This window comes from Muntiacus reevesi, chromosome 2 (assembly GCF_963930625.1).
Source record: "Muntiacus reevesi chromosome 2, mMunRee1.1, whole genome shotgun sequence".
In the NCBI taxonomy this organism is placed as follows: domain Eukaryota; kingdom Metazoa; phylum Chordata; class Mammalia; order Artiodactyla; family Cervidae; genus Muntiacus; species Muntiacus reevesi.
Window position 1 is genome coordinate 108,529,128 of NC_089250.1, and position 18,212 is coordinate 108,547,339.

At 36.9% G+C, this 18,212-nt stretch overlaps 1 protein-coding gene across 1 annotated transcript in view; it reads right to left on the reverse strand.

Moving 5' to 3' along the window:
- CFAP70 (cilia and flagella associated protein 70) overlaps positions 1-18,212 on the reverse strand; it is an 81,195-nt gene that overhangs the window by 62,957 nt on the left and 26 nt on the right. Inside the window, exons 2-7 of the mRNA XM_065922567.1 lie at positions 16,413-16,515; positions 15,306-15,495; positions 11,518-11,616; positions 11,280-11,359; positions 3,912-4,091; positions 1,581-1,763 (exon numbers count right to left, since the gene is read on the reverse strand). Of these exons, the coding sequence (XP_065778639.1) occupies positions 1,581-1,763; positions 3,912-4,091; positions 11,280-11,359; positions 11,518-11,616; positions 15,306-15,495; positions 16,413-16,475 (795 nt within the window). The 5' untranslated portion in view covers positions 16,476-16,515. The remainder of the gene's footprint in view (positions 1-1,580; positions 1,764-3,911; positions 4,092-11,279; positions 11,360-11,517; positions 11,617-15,305; positions 15,496-16,412; positions 16,516-18,212) is intronic.

The following is an 18,212-nucleotide window of genomic DNA, read 5'->3' on the forward strand; positions in this document are numbered from 1 at the left end:
TCTCAACCCTGGATGCATATTAGAATTATCTGAAAGCTTTTAGAAACAAAAAATCAAAACTTGGGCATTATATGGTATTACTTTAAAAGTAAATTCTTATACAATTGACCTGGTTAGAGTTTGGCCACTGTTGTTTTAAAAGCTTTCCAGGTGACTGTGATGAGCAACCAAGGTTGAGAACTAGTTATTAAAACTAAAATGGAACATAAAATCTAAATATCTAAAATAAAATATCTGATCTAAGTGAAAATATTAATAAAAGTAAACCATGAATTTTTAGTAATCACAATGATGAAAAAAGACACTACACAATATTTTTAAAATACTGCTAGCCTTATCTCTGGGCTTCCCAAGTGGCACTATTTAAAATATTTAGAATCAAATGCTAAAGTAATTCAACCACTTACTATAATATTACTTCATCAAATGTTTCCACTAATGCTTATCAGTTTGTTCAAGACACATTTGCAAATGTGTTTACAGAATTTCTTATGCCCTTGACAACTATATGTTGTAGTAAAATATGAAGGAAGGAAGGAACAGAGGGAGAGAGGGAAGGTGGGAGGAAAGGAAGGAATATAAAGAATAATTCAACAACTTAAATGTCCACCAACAGGAGACTAATTAAGCAAATTAAAGTATGTTCATACTATTTCATATCATATAGCAAGTACAAATAAAAAAAAAGAATGAGAATGCTCTTTGTATATTTATGTGGGAAAAATCACCATGATATACTATAAAGCAAAAAAAGCAGTTGCAGAAGTATGTGAGTATGTCACCATTTGTGGAAAAAAATGATAGGGAAAGAATAACATGTAGGTATTTGTGTGTATGATATGTGAAGAAAAAAACAGATTTTTCCATGCTTCCAATATGATTAGCACTTTATATAACACTCAGTTAAAAACAGACACTTCACACTTGAAATAAAGCAAAAACAGCATAGTCTTCCTGACAGGTTCTAGTTCTGAAAACAGCAAGACTTTGAATACCTTCTGTAAATCTGGACTTCCTAAAGAAAAACAATTTGATCCCCGACTTTTACCATGCTGATGTCTCTTAAGCCAGTCTTTCTGAAATCTGACTCCCTTGAACCCTTTGTGAGGAATCTTTAGGAAATTTTACTTTTCTAAACGTTTTTGCTTCTGAGTCTTCCTTTAACTATGTACTTTTGCTTTATTTGTATTCATAAAAAAGTATCCAAAAGGGAACACAAGAAACTATAGTAAAGATTAACTATCAGGGTGATGATCGAAGAAGGAATTAGGAAGAAGAGACAAAGACGAGCAGGGAGACTTTAACTGCATATCTCTTAATGCTTTTTCAACTTGTGACTGTATTATAACCTACTCATAAATAAACAAATTACAAATGAGATAAAGAGTAAAATACGAATTAAATCAATTATTTAGCTTGTTGGACTTAAGTCAGGAAACACTTCAATCAGAATTTTTATTGATAATTGTTTTAAGAGGTCATGGATGTATATGAGTTACAGTGATTTACAAACTGCAAACATGTTTTATCATATGTCAGTGCACTGAGATTACCACCAAAAAACCATGTAATTCTTTCACCTCAGGGCGGTTGAGTTCACCTTCTTCTTCCTCATAAGGACCACCAACAATGAAACTATCAGGAATGTTATTAGCTCCAGGAGCCAGAATGTTGGCAATAGGCCATTTTTTGGGCCGAGGAACAGGTTCTCTTTCCCCTCCAAGCTTCAGAGTTCCATTCTTGAAGAAGATGGGATAGTCCTTCTACAGAAATAAATACCATAAAACAGGAGATTCTGTAAAAGACTATGAAGTGGACAAAAAAAGATTACTGAAGTGTCTTTTCATTGGAATATCAGGTATTGTCTAACAGACCCTTCTGTGATTATCTGAGTCTAAAGAGGGGCCTATGTCCTTCGTTTGTTTGTGCTATTTTATAATTCTGTAATTTATAGAAAATTGATAATAATGCAAATTATTCTTGTCCATAGATATGCACATGTATTCTGTCCAGTAAAAATATAACTGATTATTGCCCTATAGCTGATGATAAGTTTTGAATTATCAGCAAATATATTACAACTTTCCTGGTTGCTTACCAGGAAAAGGTAAACCACCTTACCTCTGAACAAATCTGGGTCATTTGTTCAGATTCTTGTTTGAATTGGTTTAATCCCTTTATTTCTTTTTATATTTATATGAGAGTCATGATGTACCTTTTTAAAAATTCTTTTACAAAACAAACGTGACAAAGGCTAAAAATATAAACATTTTTATATTGCAATTCATCTAAAATAAATTTGCAACAGAAAATTGGCAAAGTCCATAAATAGACAATTTAGAGAAAAGCAAATTAGAAAATCCAACATTTAAATAAAAACATGCTAAATATCATGAATAAGTGAAATGCACATTAAAACCATGAGATATCATTTTAAACCATAGATTGGCAGAGTCAAAGTCTGAAAATATTAAGTGTTGACAGTACTGTAAAGTTAATGGTATTCTTACACATAGTTGATGGAAATGTAAATAGGTGTAACTATGGAAAGCAATTTTGTAGTCTATTATAAAAGTTAAAATCGGCATAACCTGTAAGTCAATTATTCTAATTCTTTTGGTTAAGTTTTAAAACTTCTGTGAAGTAGGGGCCTTTATGGTATAGTAGAGTAACAATCTTTGAAAATCTGCTCCTCAAAAAAAAAACCCAACAATGCTAGCAAAAATTGACAAAATTAAGGATGTCAAAACTATTCAATATGGACAGGACAGTCTTTCGAATAAATGGTTCTAAGAAGACTAGTTATTCACATGCAAAAGAATGAGACTGGTTCTCACCTAACACCATATACAAAAATTAACTCAAAAATGGATCAAAGGCCAAAACATAACAGCTAAAACTATAAAATTGTTAGATGCAAACACAGGGGAAAAGCCTCTGTACATCGCATTTGGCAATGATTTCTTGGTTATAACAAAATTTAAAAATGGATAAACAGAACTTCATTAAAATTGAAAACTTTGGGGCATCAAAAGATACTAACCAGCGTAAGAAAAGGCAACCAACAGAATGGGAGAAAATACTTATAAATCACATATCTGATAAGGGATTAACAGCTAAAAAACATAGAGCACTCCTAAAATGCCAACAACAAAAAGACAAACAACACAGGTCAGAAATGAGCAAAGGACTTGGAGAGATATTTCCCCAAAGAAGATATAAAATGGCCAGTAAGCACATGAAAAGATGCTCAGCATCTTTTAATTTTTATTTCATTAGGGAAATATAAATAAAAAACACAAGGTTTGCTACTTCATACCTATTAAGACGGCTATTATGAAAAAAGAAAATAACAAGAGTTGGTAAATATTGGAGAAACTGCACTGCAGGTGGGAGTGCTGAATGGTGAAAAAGACTTGGAGATTTCTATACAAAAAGTGTAAAACGGCAATGAAGCAGATGAAACTAACTATACTTTTTTAGCAAGCAATTTGAAAAACTCTTTTAAGAGCCTCAAAAGACCCATACACATCATTCTATAGAAATCTGGACTAAGAAAATAACTTGGAACTAAAAGACTATAATGCAAAACACTATACAAAATTTACAATATATATGCAAAAAAGTAATCATTGTAGAAATATGACTTTCAAAAACTGTCAGTTTTTAAGTGATTTACATATTTTCCACAATAAATATGTATTTATTGATAAAAATTATGCATAAGCTATATGTAACGTATAAACTATACAATTAACATCCATGTATAAAACAGAAGTAAACTTGATTTTTTTGAGCCTGAAAAACTCAGCTGTTAACAGAGTTTGCTTTGAATAAAATCTTAGAAGGTGAGGAAGAGATGGCCATATGAGTGTTTAAACATGTATAAATATCGGGCTGTAAGTCTTTACCTCTCCAGCTGACGGAACTTGCATACCAACCATGTAGTTTTGCAGCGGCCCTATTGGCATGAAGGATTCAGGCACACAGTAGGCAGCCTCCAATGTGACCTTCAGAAGATTGCCTCCTGAGATCTGGGCTGTGGTCAATAAGGGCTCCGCAACAAATACTTTAACTTCAAGGCTGCACTGCTATAAAAGAGTAAAATTACACAGAAATTTCAAAACGCCAGAGGCCTCTCCAGTTTTTACATTATCTCATTTGAATCTCACATCATTGTTCAAGGTAAGAAGGTCAGGTTTAATTATTTCCATATGGAGGATTCAAATAACTCTTTCTAGGTCCCATAAGTTAGAGATAAAGCCAAGAAGGGAACCTTATTTCAAACTTAGATCCCTTCCTTTCTGAGGGCAAGTATGAACACAAATACATATAGAAGAGGAATCAGAAAGTTTTATACTGAAATGTTATCAATAGTTGCACATGAGTGAGTGAGATTAGGGTGCTTTTATTGCCAGTCTGTATTTTATGATTATTTCTGTAATTTAAATATAGTGCTGCAATAGAAAAAGAAGCAACAGACAAAGGATTAATCTCAAAAATATACAAGCAACTCCTGCAGCTCAATTCCAGAAAAATAAATGACCCAATCAAAAAATGGGCTAAAGAACTAAACAGACATTTCTCCAAAGAAGACATACAGATGGCTAACAAACACATGAGAAGATGCTCAACATCAGTCATCATCAGAGAAATGCAAATCAAAACCACAATGAGGTACCATTACATGCCAGTCAGGATGGCTGCTATCCAAAAGTCTACAAGCAATAAATGCTGGAGAGGGTGTGGAGAAAAGGGAACCCTCTTACACTGTTGGTGGGAATGCAAACTAGTACAGCCACTATGGAAAACAGTGTGGAGATTCCTTAAAAAACTGGAAACAGAACTGCCATATGACCCAGCAATCCCACTCCTGGGCATATACACCGAGGAAACCATATCTGAAAGAGACACGTGCACCCCAATGTTCATCGCAGCCAGCACTGTTTATAATAGCCAGGACACGGAAGCAATCTAGATGCCCATCAGCAGACGAATGGATAAGGAGCTGTGGTACATATACACAATGGAATATTACTCAGCCATTAAAAAGAATTCATTTGAATCAGTTCTAATGAGATGGATGAAACTGGAGCCCATTATACAGAGTGAAGTAAGCCAGAAAGATAAAGACCAATACAGTATACTAACGCATATATGTGGAATTTAAAAAGATGGTAATGATAACCCTATATGCAGGACAGAAAAAGAGACACAGATGTACAGAACAGACTTTGGGACTCTGTGGGAGAAGGCAAGGGTGGGATGTTCTGAGAGAACAGCATTGAAACAAGTATACTATCAAGGGTGAAATAGATCACCAGCCCAGGTTGGATGCACGAGACAAGTGCTCAGGGCTGGTGCACTGGGAAGACCCAGAGGGATGGGATGGGGAGGGAGGTGGGAGGGGGGATTGGGATGGGGAACACATGTAAATCCATGGCTGATTCATGTCAATGTATGGCAAAAACCACTACAATATTGTAAAGTAATTAGCCTCCAACTAAAAAAATATAAATGAAAAAAATAAAATAAATATAGTGCTGAAAAAAATTTGTTTTTTATTAAATATTTGAAAATCATGTTCTTTAACATATTTCTATTATTCAAAGGTGAAAAAGTACTTCTGGCAGCATGAAAAACTCTAGGAATGAATTTCTTTAGTAGGGCTACCAAGATTTGGTCATAGCAGACAACCTCTTGCAACAACACAAGAGAAGACTCTACACATGGACATCACCAGATGGTCAACACTGAAATCAGATTGATTACATTCTTTGCAGCCAAAGATGGAGAAGCTCTATACAGTTAGCAAAAACAAGACCAGGAGCTGACTGTGGCTCAGGTCTTGAACTCCTCATTGCCAAATTCAGACTCAAAGTGAAGAAAGTGGGGAAAACCACAAGACCATTCAGGTATGACCTAAATCAAATCCCTAATGATTATACAGTGCAAGTGAGAAATAGATTTAAGGGGCTAGATTTGATATACAGGCTGCCTGATGAACTATGGATGGAGGTTCGTGACATTGTACAGGAGACAGGGAGCAAGACCATCCCCAGGAAAAAGAAATGCAAAAAAGCAAAATGGCTGTCTGAGGAGGCCTTACAAATAACTGTGAAAAGAAGGGAAGCAAAAAGCAAAGGAGAAAAGCAAAGATATACCCATTTGAATGCAGAGTTCAAAGAACAGCAAGGAGAGATAAGAAAGCCTTCCTCAGCAATCAATGCAAAGACATAGAGGAAAACAATAGAATGGGAAAGACTAGAGATCTCTTCAAGAAAATTAGAGAAACCAAGGGAACATTTCATGCAAAGATGGGCTCAATAAAGGACAGAAATGATATGGAGCTAACAGAAGCAGAAGATATTAAGAGGTGGCAAGAATACACAGAAGAACTGTACAAAAAGTATCTTCACAACTCAGATAATCACAATGGTGTGGTGTGATCACTCACCTAGAGCCAGACATCCTGGAATGTGAAGTCAAGTGGGCCTTAGGATACATCACTATGAACAAAGATAGCGGAGGTGATGGAATTCCAGTTGAGCTATTTCAAATCTTGAAAGATGATGCTGTGAAAGCGCTGCCCTCAATATGTCAGCAAAATTTGGAAAACTCAGCAGTGGCCACAGGACTGGAAAAGGTCAGTTTTCATTCCAATCCCAAAGAAAGGCAATGCCAAAGAATGCTCAAACTACTGCACAATTGCACTCATCTCACACGCTGGTAAAGTGATGCTCAAAATTCTCCAAGCCAGGCTTCAGTAATACGTGCACCATGAACTTGCAGATGTTCAAGCTGGTTTTAGAAAAGGCAGAGGAACCAGAGATCAAATTGCCAACATCCGCTGGATCGAAACAGCAAAAGAGTTCCAGAAAAGCATCTAAGTTTTTGACTATGCCAAAATCTTTGACTGTGTGGATTACAATAAACTGTGGAAAATTCTGAAAGTAATGGGCATACCAGACCACCTGACCTGCCTCTTGAGAAACCTGTATGCAGGTCAGGAAGCAACAGTTAGAACTGGACCTAGAACAACAGACTGGTTCCAAATAGAAAAAGGAGTATGTCAAGGCTATATATTGTCACCCTGCTTATTTAACTTATATGCAGAGTACATCATGAGAATAACTGGGCTGGAAGAAGCACAAACTGGAATCAAGATTGCCAGGAGAAATATCAATAACCTCAGATATGCAGATGACACCACCCTTATGGCAGAAAGTGAAGAACTAAAGAGCCTCTTGATGAAAGTAAAAAAGGAGAGTGAAAAAGTTGGCTTAAAGCTCAACATTCAGAAAACTAAGATCATGGCATCCAGTCCCACCACTTCATGGCAAATAGATGGGGAAACAGCAGAAACAGTGGCTGACTTTATTTTTCTGGGCTCCAAAATCACTGCAGATGGTGATTGAAGCCATGAAATTAAACGACACTTACTCTTGGAAGGAAAGTTATGACCAACCTAGACAGCATATTAGAAAGCAGAGACATTACTTTTTCAACAAAGGCCCATCTAGTCAAGGCTATAGTTTTTCCAGTGGTCATATATGGACTATGAAGAAAGCCAAGCGCCTAACAGTTGATGCTTTTGAACTGTGGTGTTGGAGAAGACTCTTGAGAGTCCCGTGGACTACAAGGAGATCCAGCCAGTCCATCCTAAAGGAGATCAGTCCTGAGTGTTCATTGGAAGGACTGATGTGAAGCCGAAACTCCAATACTTTGGCCACTTGATGCCAACAGCTGACTCATTTGAAAAGACTCTGATGCTGGGAAGATCGATGGCAGGAGGAGAAGGGGATGACAGAGGATCAGATGGTTGGATGGCATCACCGACTCAATGGCCATGGGTTTGGGTGGACTCCGGGAGTTGGTGATGGACAGGGAGGCCTGGCGTGCTGTGGTTCATGGGGTCACAAAGTGTCGGACACCACTGAGCGACTGACCAATGTTTGACTTTAGTAATATATCCAAGTAGGGCAGACAAGACAGCAAGTGTTTTTAATTAGAGGAGAAAAGAATTTGTTCATTTTCATTTTATTTCTTGGGAATCAACATTAATAAGAATAATTAATTTTCCTGTTAAAGAATTAAATATCCTACTAATGAGAAATTCCCAAGTTGTATCTCCAACAGAAATCCTGATTTGGCAAATGCAGTGCTTTTTAATAAATCTTGTTTTTATATACACACATATACACCCACATATAGAGAGGGAGATATACCCATATGTATCTCTGACACTTTCACACAGGATACAATAAAAAGTAAGTTTAAAATGTATATTAATTGCTAATCATATACCAGGCACTTTACTGCAGCACTACAAATATGAAAAAGACAGAGCCCCTCTCATCATAGAATTTATGTTATAATTCCATAATTATGACAAATGCTATAATAGAAACCTGTACAAAATACCTTAGACAAGGAGCACCAAGAATGAAAGAGTATAATTAACTATTGAGGTGGGGAGGAGGAAAAGACGGTTGACAAATGAATTGATTTTTATGAGATGAATCAGAGTTTGCAATATGGATGAGTAGATGCAGAAAAAAAAAAAATTCTGGACAAAAAGAAGAGTTTATATAAAAGGAACTGAAAGAACACGGTATATCCAATTCAGGTGTAAGTAAGTAGTTCAGGGTTTTAGAACATAGCACAAGGAAAGGAGTGCTGAGAGATGATACTGAAGAAGTGGCAGGTACCTATTACAAAGATTGTTGTATGTCTGCTCAGGAATTTGGACCTTAACTTGTAAGCAATGAGTGAATTCATGAATTACACAGTGCTAAGCAGGGGAAGTGGAGAAGGTAATGGCAACCCACTCCAGTACTCTTGCCTGGAAAATCCCATGGATGGAGGAGTCTGGTAGGCTGCAGTCCATGGGGTCTCGAAGAGTTGGACATGACTGAGCGACTTCACTTTCACTTTTCACTTTCACGCATTGGAGAAGGAAATGGCAACCCACTCCAGTGTTCTTGCCTGGAGAATCCCAGGGACGGGGGAGCCTGGTGGGCTGTCTATGGGGTCGCACAGAGTCAGACACAAGTGAAGCGACTTAGCAGCAGCAGCAGCAGCAAGCAGGGGAAAAGATGAGATCATATTTACTTTTAAGTTACTCTGCAAGCAGTGGGAAGGCAGAACTGGAAGGAAGCAAAAGCAGTTGTTACAAGTCTACTTGTAATGTTCCAGGTGAGAGATTATAAGGTGATAAAGTTAAGAATAAAGCTAAGAAGAGAGAGTCCAAAGTCACTGAGGAGATAGAAAAGGCTGAATTTGGCGGAGGGCCAATTTGCAGATTAGTATCAGAGTCCAGGTGAGCAGTCATGGAAGTAATATAGATTCTGTATATGTCCTATGATTTATGAATGAGTGATGCCACTACCCAAAATAAAATAAAAGGAAGATGCTAACTTCAGTTTTAAAATGTTGAGTGGAATTTCATTATAGAGAAATCAGTAGGTGATTGTAAAGTCTGACATTCTGAAATTCAGGAGAGGGGTCTGAGCTGGAGCTGCTGAATTAGAAGTCTTCAGCATACCGGAACTGTTAAATTCATGGTAGATACCCTTCCCCACAAATTTATGGATGATAGCTCTCCCCTAGGAGTTGAACACAGACTAAGAAAAGAAGGTGACCAAGGACAGAACTTTCATACTAAGCAACAGACAGAGGAAAGAGAGGTGCTTCAATGGTGAGTCAGCTGGTAAAGAATCTGCCTGCAGTGCAAGAGCCTTGGGTTCAGTCCCTGGGTCGGGAAGATCCCCTGGAGAAGGGAATGGCAGCCCTCTTCAGCATTCTTCCCTGGGAAATCCCATGGACAGAGGAGTCTGGTGGGCTACAGTTCATGGGGCTGCAAAAAGTCAGCCATGACTTAGTAACTACCACCACCACCAGGGGAAAGAGATGCAATGCAGGAACCTAAGAAGGTATAGTCAGTGAGCTAGAAATCAGAATACCAAAGGGAGGGAAGATTTTTAAGAAAGAGACACATTGGAGAATGTGGTATCTCTGATCAATATGTCTCTGAGAAGATAAGTGAAACGTCCCTCAGGTTTCTAATTTGTATTATTGAATATGACAAGGAATACCAGATGACAAATTGAAGTCTCCTTTTCAAGGACAGGTTTATATCATTTTAGTCTCTGAGTCTTGAAAAAACTAGTATATATGCTAATATATAAAATTAGTAAGAACTCTTGTCATATATTTTTTCTTGAGTATGTGAAACAATTAAACACAGGAATATTATGAGCAGAGGTCATGAGGACTGACAAATCATTTGACTAACTTTTCTCCTACAGTGATTTAAAGGAAATCAACAGTACAGAGGCTGGGACACTGGACCAAGGAAGGCAAACTGAGCTCAAATATCTACCTCTCTCCAGCATATGAAATGACAGAAAGATACTAAATGATTATCCTTATCATCAATAAAACAATAATGCTATAACAGCCCAAGAACAAGAAATGCCATCACTGGACTACACAGTTTTAGGAATCCTTGAAAGACAGAAAGCAAATTAAATCAGATCTACCAAAAAAAAAACTGGAAAAAACCAATCACATCCTACAATAAGAGGAGAGAATCACAGCAGATGTAGGAGTGGATCGTGGCAGAATCCACAAGAATCAGGAAGGGCCCACCTCAATAGTTGAATAGGAAAATGCATACAGAATAGTTGGGACAGTTAGGCCTTTCTCTCTCCTTTACATGTGCAAAACAGAAGACAGCTGTGGTACCTGCTGAAGAGTGAGTGTACCTTCACAGGAGTGGTAAAAGCAGTGCCTCAAGAAGCTACTGATGCCAGGCGAAACTGTGAAACAAAGCCCAGAACACAAACCAGTAGCACAGCCTACCAATTCATGCTTCCCCTCTTCCAGGGGTCAGGGGAGGCCACCATGACAGAAACTGTCAGGTGCGTCCATGTACTGTTTAACTTAACCCATCAGGACATAGTGAAAGAGGTATTTTTACGGTTAAACCTTCCCTACATATACCCCTGGGCAAAGTAACAGATAACTACTCTGCGTCCATATACTCCACCCCATCATTTAACTGGTGGCCATAACTTTTGATGTGTGGGCTATGAACTCCTAAGGCAGGACTCTGCCTTATTTATCTTTGCTTCCCAGATCCTAGCCCTGTGTGTGCCTGTGAAAAGAAGCAAAGAAGGTGCCTGACGAATTAGACTCAACTAAGTTGAACCTTAAGAGCAGACAGGCTTGACTGAACATCAGAGTGAAATGTTGAGAGTTAAAACTCTGATTACCTTCACACCTGATCGAAAAGGTTCTATGGGCGAACCTGGCACAGGGTGGAGCGGCACCATTGTTTCAAACGAACTTTCTCCTGCGAAAAGAAGCCCAAGTCAAGCCAAAAAAGGAAGGGTTCTGCAGAGACAGCTGTGCTCATCTTTTCAAATTCACTGAGGGTGATTTTTGTACTTCTCTGGAACTAAGTTTTATGAGCTTTGTTATTTCTGCTGTTGAGCAAATCACACATCTGACCTTCCAGTAGAGGAAGAAGGTCCACCACAGCTTGACCAAGAACCATGGTCTTCTCCTCCTTCTGTTTCTTTTCCTTTGGTAAAACTTCAGTCACTGTTACTAGAAAAATCAAAACAAAGAAATGAGAACATGTCTAACTCACAAATGAGATAATCAAGGTGCAACAAACAAAACACTGTCAAAGAAAATCAAGTTAAGAGAAATGAACTGGAAACTCGAGAAGGCACCATTATTAGTGACTTCCAGTGGGAGATACTGGATCTTCTCAGTGACTTATTAAACTTTTTTCCATGCCAATTATTTTTAAAAAGGATTTTATATCATAATCATATACACACATAAGTATAAATTTATTGATACATATAACAAAGTTTCACATAATATTCATCCTTAGTAGCTCAAAATCCTTAGATATTTTCTATTCTATTTCATGTATAAGAAATTACTGGTCATGACTCCCTCAGTCAATTTTCAGAAAGACTGAAAATCACCATCTGTAGTTTGAAAAGCACTGTTCCAGATCTTCCCATATTGCCTAGCATAGGACTTAGCACACCTTGGAGTAATTTATAGAGCATGCAAGGTATGTACCAGGTTTTTCACTGCAGCATCATTCCTTGTATGTGTTAATATTTATTATGAAAAATTCCAAATATGTAAAAATGGGTAGCACAGATGGTAAAGAATCTGCCTGAAATGCGGGAGACCCAGGTTCAATCCCTGGGTTGGGAAGATCCCCTGGAGAAGGAAACGGCAACCCACTCCAGTATTCTTACCAGGAAAATCCCATGGACAGAGGAGCCTGGTGGGCTACAGTCCATGGGGTTGCAAAGAGTTGGACGTGACTAACACACACACAGTATAATGAATATCCCTATAATCATCACGGAGGTTTAGCAATAGTTAGCATATATTTGCTTCATGTTTGTGGAAATACTTCCAAGTAAGTTACAGACATCTTTACATTTTACTCCCAAATATTAAAGTATACAAATCCAAAATACAGTACTTTCCTACATAACCACAACACCTCTATCACATCTAGTAAATATGCATAACAGTATTAAACATAATGCCTTAATACATCTAATGCCCAGTCTACATCTAACATTTCTCAACTGCCCCAAAATTTATTCTGTAGCTGGTTTGTGTCAAAGGACACATGTTGCAATTGGCTGTCCTGCTTCTTCATGTTCTTTTCATTTACAACTGTCCCTCCTCCCACATACGTTTTTTTAATATGGCACTGCTTTCTTGAAGACATCAGGACAGTTATAGAGAGTATCTCACCTCTGGATTCATCTTTTTTCATTCTCATGGTATTTGTTTCTCAATCCTTGTTTCCTCTAAATTTAGGTTCCTCTGTCAGCATTTTTGGCAAAGTTAATACAATTTGATAACATACTTGCCTAAATGTTACATTATTAAACTCTGTGATCTTGCTAATTATGAAAATGGAATCTCTCCTTAATTTTATTTCTCATATTAAAGTGAGATTGAACATTTTCCACATGTTTAACGGTAAGTTATGTTTCTTTATCTGTGAAATTTTTATATCTCTTTCATATGCTTTGTGCATTTTTCCATTAGGTTCTAGGTGTTTTTTTAATTGGTATATAGGAGCTCTTTAAAGGGAAAGTACAGAACAGAATTGCAAATTGTATCTCAGTTTGTGATATCTTATAGTTGCTTATGTAAAATGTATTTTGTTTTCCTTCTGTGGCTTCTGCATGGGCAGAATACTTAGAAAGGCTTCACTACTCTAATTATGGTACATACTTTAATTATGGTACATAATTTAATTTTGCACACACACACATTTTACCCATCTATAATTTATAACTGAAAAAGATACATAATTCAAAAAATTCAAAAAAGACACATGTATCCCTGTTCATAGTAGCACTATTCACAATAGCTAAGACATGGACACAACTTAAATGTCCACTGACAGATGAATGGATAAGGAGGATGCATATACACACACACACATAATGGAATACCAGTCATCCATAACCAAGATTGAAATAAGGCCATTTGCAGGAACATGGATGCAACCAGAGACTACCATACTAAGTGAAGTAAGTCAGAAAAAGAAAGACAAATACCATATGATATCACTTATACGTGGAAACTAAAATATGGCACAAAAAGTGGATATCTATGCATGTGTAACTGACTCTTTGCTATGTGGCAGTAACTAACACAACATTGTAAATCAACTATACTCCAATAGAGACTTTTTAAATTAAAAAAGTCCTCATAAGTCAAATTATAGTATATCTTAATGTGAACATTCAAAGTGACAATTCTAATTTAAACATATCTCAAGGCTACTAATGTTAATAATAAAAAAGACAAAAGAAAACAAAAATAAATAAATAAAATATGGCACAAACGAACCTATCCATAAAACAGGAACAGACTCACAGACACAGACAACAGACTTGTGGTTGCCAAGGCAAAGTGGGTGAGGGAGAGGGATGGGCTGGGAGTTTGAGGTTAATAAGTCAGACTAGCAAGTTTAGAATGGATAAACCACAAGGTCCTACTATATGGCACAGGGAACTGTATCTAATCTGGGATAAACCATAATGGAAAAGAATATTAAAAAAGAATGCATATATGTGTATAACTGAGTCACTTTGTTGTATAGTAGAAATTAGCACATTATAAATCAACTGTACTTCAATAAAAATAAATAAATAAAATAAAAATGTTAAAATCACACTATCAAAAAAAAGGATATGGGTTAAAACAAAATAAAACAAAAAAAGACAGCCTAGAATATAGGTTTAGGGACAAAGTGTTTCAGAGATAATATTATGTAGCTAGAAACTGTAAAAGTGTGAATATAGAAACTATTCATTTATTTATCCATTCATTCTTTCCACAAATCTTTTTGAGCCCTTTTATATCCCAGATATTTCTAATTCTGAAATAAGATACAGTCTGATTTTAAAAAGTGTCTCCTCTAACAAGGAAGATAGTTAAAAACTGCTCTACAGTATGGTGAATATACAGAAGTACAGATAGGGTTGCCAGATGCCCAATTAAATATGAATTTCAGATAAAGAACAAATAATTTTTAAGTGTAAATATGTCTCAAATAGTTTTTTGCTTTGTTTTTTCCCCTAAATCTGACAGCCCTAAATATAAGAATACAAAGGAAAAGCCTCCAAACCAGCTAAGGAGACCAATGCTGCAAAGTCCAGTTATATGTCTATTCATTTATGCCCATGGATTTATTTGAGGATTATCTTCATTCTTGTTTGACTGTTAAGAGAACTTATTAGTTACTAAATAGTTATTAAATAATATTTTTAGGGAAATTAAAATGAGTTGTACACATGAATAGATCAAATTATCTATATATCACTGGTCTTTCTTTCAAATTTGGGGCTCTTTTTTTTTCCATAAAAGAGTATGTTTTACTTCTTTCTATGTTATTGCTTACTGCTTCTTCAAAATTGAATAAATTCTCTTTTTTTTTTTGGATCATATATGTGTTTTATTATCAACTACTGGAAAGAATAAAGCCAATTTGGAAAAAATTTTTAAATCATTTAAAAAAGTCCGGTTACATGTCAAAAGGTCTTTGATACAAACTGATTAAAATTAGCAGGTCATGGTGACAGCTGCCAGAACCAGGTAAGACTCAAATTATTCTGTTATTCCTAGATTAAAAAGGTTAAGATGTGTTCATCTGTCCCAACAAGAGCTACTAAATACCTCAGAATACCCTGAACACTCACATAATTAATGTATCTAGAATCACAAGGACTTACAGAACACAGGTTTGTGGGCGAGGTCATCTAAAGTGATTCCTCCTCCTTCAGGATTGAACTCAAAGCTGCAAGTGAAGTTGTATTTTGCAGTTCCTTCTGGAGAAACAGTAATTTTTGCAGAGTCTCCCAGAACCACTTGATTGAATTCTGCACGAATAAAGGTAACTGAAGCATCTCCTTTAAAACCTTTCTGTTGACAGAAATATACTTTACAATTATATTCAAATAGAGAATTTTCCCACATGTCTGGCAACCCATTGTGACTTAAACTGACACATTTTAAACGTTTTTCTAACAAGCTATACCACAAATACAAATGGGGGAAGTAGAAAGTCATTAAACAAATACAGCTGCAGTTAAATGCAATATTCTATTTAAAGGCCATTAAGTTGGAAGTTTTGAAAAATAAGTTATTGTGTTTATATGATTATAAAAGCACACTGTGGAAATTTTTTATGACTTTATTTTTAATTGGAGTGGAAGTTTTGAAAAAGTGAGGAAAGCACATAGAAAACCTAACTACCCATAATAATATATTTTCTAGTGTTTTGCTGTTATGTAGATATATATACACACATTTATATATACCTTTAAAATAAAGTAGAGATCATTTATTATATCCTGTTTTGGAATAAGCTGTTTGACTTCACAGTACTGAATGAATATTTTGACATTTCATTATTCTTGTAAAGTTTAATAGTTATACTATAGTTTCATCAAATGAAATTAATCACAAGAGAAGCTCTGGAAGAATTCAGATCCTTTTCAGGAGAAAGGAACTGCTGTTTAGGAAAATGAAAACCAGCTGTTTTACCCTCATTAAGTTTAGTATTTAAATTGCCAGATATTTTATACACATTACCATGACTTGCAGATTATGACCGACAGTAATGAACACTGAGAAGGAAGTGCCATTACTATGTAAAGTCAAGGGATTTGGTGGGACAGAAATATGCAGAACCCCATTCCTCCTGTTAATGTTCCCAACACATTCTTCCCCAAGCCACAATAGGATGACTGACAGGGAGACATGAGAATAAAGACAAAAGTACTTTCAAGAAGAACGAATAAAGCAGGGACTTCCAGAATTCCCGAAGATAACTTTACCAAGTCATATCCCTCTGTCACAGTGATCTGCACAGGTCTGCCTGTTGACGACACCTGCTCCATATCGGCACCTGGACAAAGTCTCTCTGGTCTTCTTTGAGCTCTGTGAACAAAATAAGTGAACCTGTTCCCTTACACGCCACGGCTGCACAACTGTTCACATTACATCATAACCAATACCGGGGGAAAACCCAGGGAAATGCTTTACTCCAGTACTGCTCTGTGCCAGACAGGCAGTACTTTAGGGCGCTAGTCACAAGGATGACTCTGCTGGGGAGTGCTAAAAAATCGTCCTTATACATGTAACTACCCATTAAGAACAAATTATGACAAGGCAACGAGGGTAGGAATGCCATCACCCCACCTCCCATTCCCCACATCCTTCACAGTGTTTTTGGTAGCTTTCTTTTTTTTCTGATGTGCAAGACTCCCCGCAAGGGTTATTTAATCTCTCAGTTTTAGAAAAACATATTTTGATAACAAGAAAGAAGCAACTGTACAAAATGTTAGCCCACTGAAAAAAGTTCTGACATATGTCTTATTTAGTCAAAGATATTTTCAAATGATTTTACAACACTAAGAACACAATTTCAAAAATAAATTGGACAGCTGTTAAGGGAAAAAAAGGTCATATTTTCTGACTCAATTAAACATGGAACTTAATACAATTCCAAGATTTTCATAGGAGATACTTTGTGTCTAGGCTGGTGGTACCAAAAAAAAAAAAAAAAAGATACGTTGGTGTCCCCAAGCTTTCTAAGTATTCTAAGTATTCTGCCTCTTTCTAACAACTCGCTCATTTTCCGTTACCTACAAGTCTCAGATCACTTGTGAAACGTTATGTCTCCAGGCTAACTTTGGGCCTAAGTGGCCCTGACAACTTTCTTATCAAGTTTACATTTGAAATGATCTTGTACATAAAGTCTCCTTTTTTCTTTTTCAATAGCAATACACGAATTAGGCCTTCACTAGCCTGACCCTGGAGAAATGACTAACTTTTCTGGGCCTTAGTGTTGCCTTCTGTAAAACGGATAACATAACCTGACCTGTTACACATTTGTTGTGAATATTTACTAAAATAGTAAAACTGCTTAATCAGTGAAGCACTGCACAAAAGGTGTTGACAGGCACTACTTGAGTGCTACTGAATGCTCAATTACTCCTTTAAAGACAAGTAATCTGTCACACATTTCTGCAGCCCCTGAGTGCCTGGCATCCTGCCTTGTCCACAAGAGTCATTAGCAGCATATTTGTTAAACGATGAGTGCAAGAAATCTGGCCAGCTAAAAGTTATAGTCAAGGCAGTCAGGAGGGGGCTCCTGTTGCCACCGACAAGGCACGCATTTCTTGTTATCTGCTCAGAAGTTTCAGGAGGGGAAGTCAGATTAGAAATAGGTTAGATGCACTACACTAAATCTATACTACAATCTTAAAAGTTTTAATATAATAAAAAAATTTTTAAGTAGCTAAAAACAACAACGAAAGAGGAACAGTTTACATGAAACATGATGTTACTGGTGGTGGTCTGGGGACAGAAGCCCAGTGTGCACTTATTGTGGGGGAATCTCGGCGCAAACTGGGAAGTGGGTTCTGAGTATGGCTTTGGGTGGGAGGCCTGAGCCTGGCGGGAGAGTCGGGGGCCTAGCGGGTTCGGCAGCTTTCAGGTCTGTACGCGAGTACAGTGGTGCAGGGATGTGGCCTGTGGGTTAGGCTGAAGAAGAGACTAAGGTAACGCGGTGTGGCCGCAGGGTTGGAGAGGTGGGCCCGAAAAGAGACGATTTTCTAAGGAGTAATATCAGT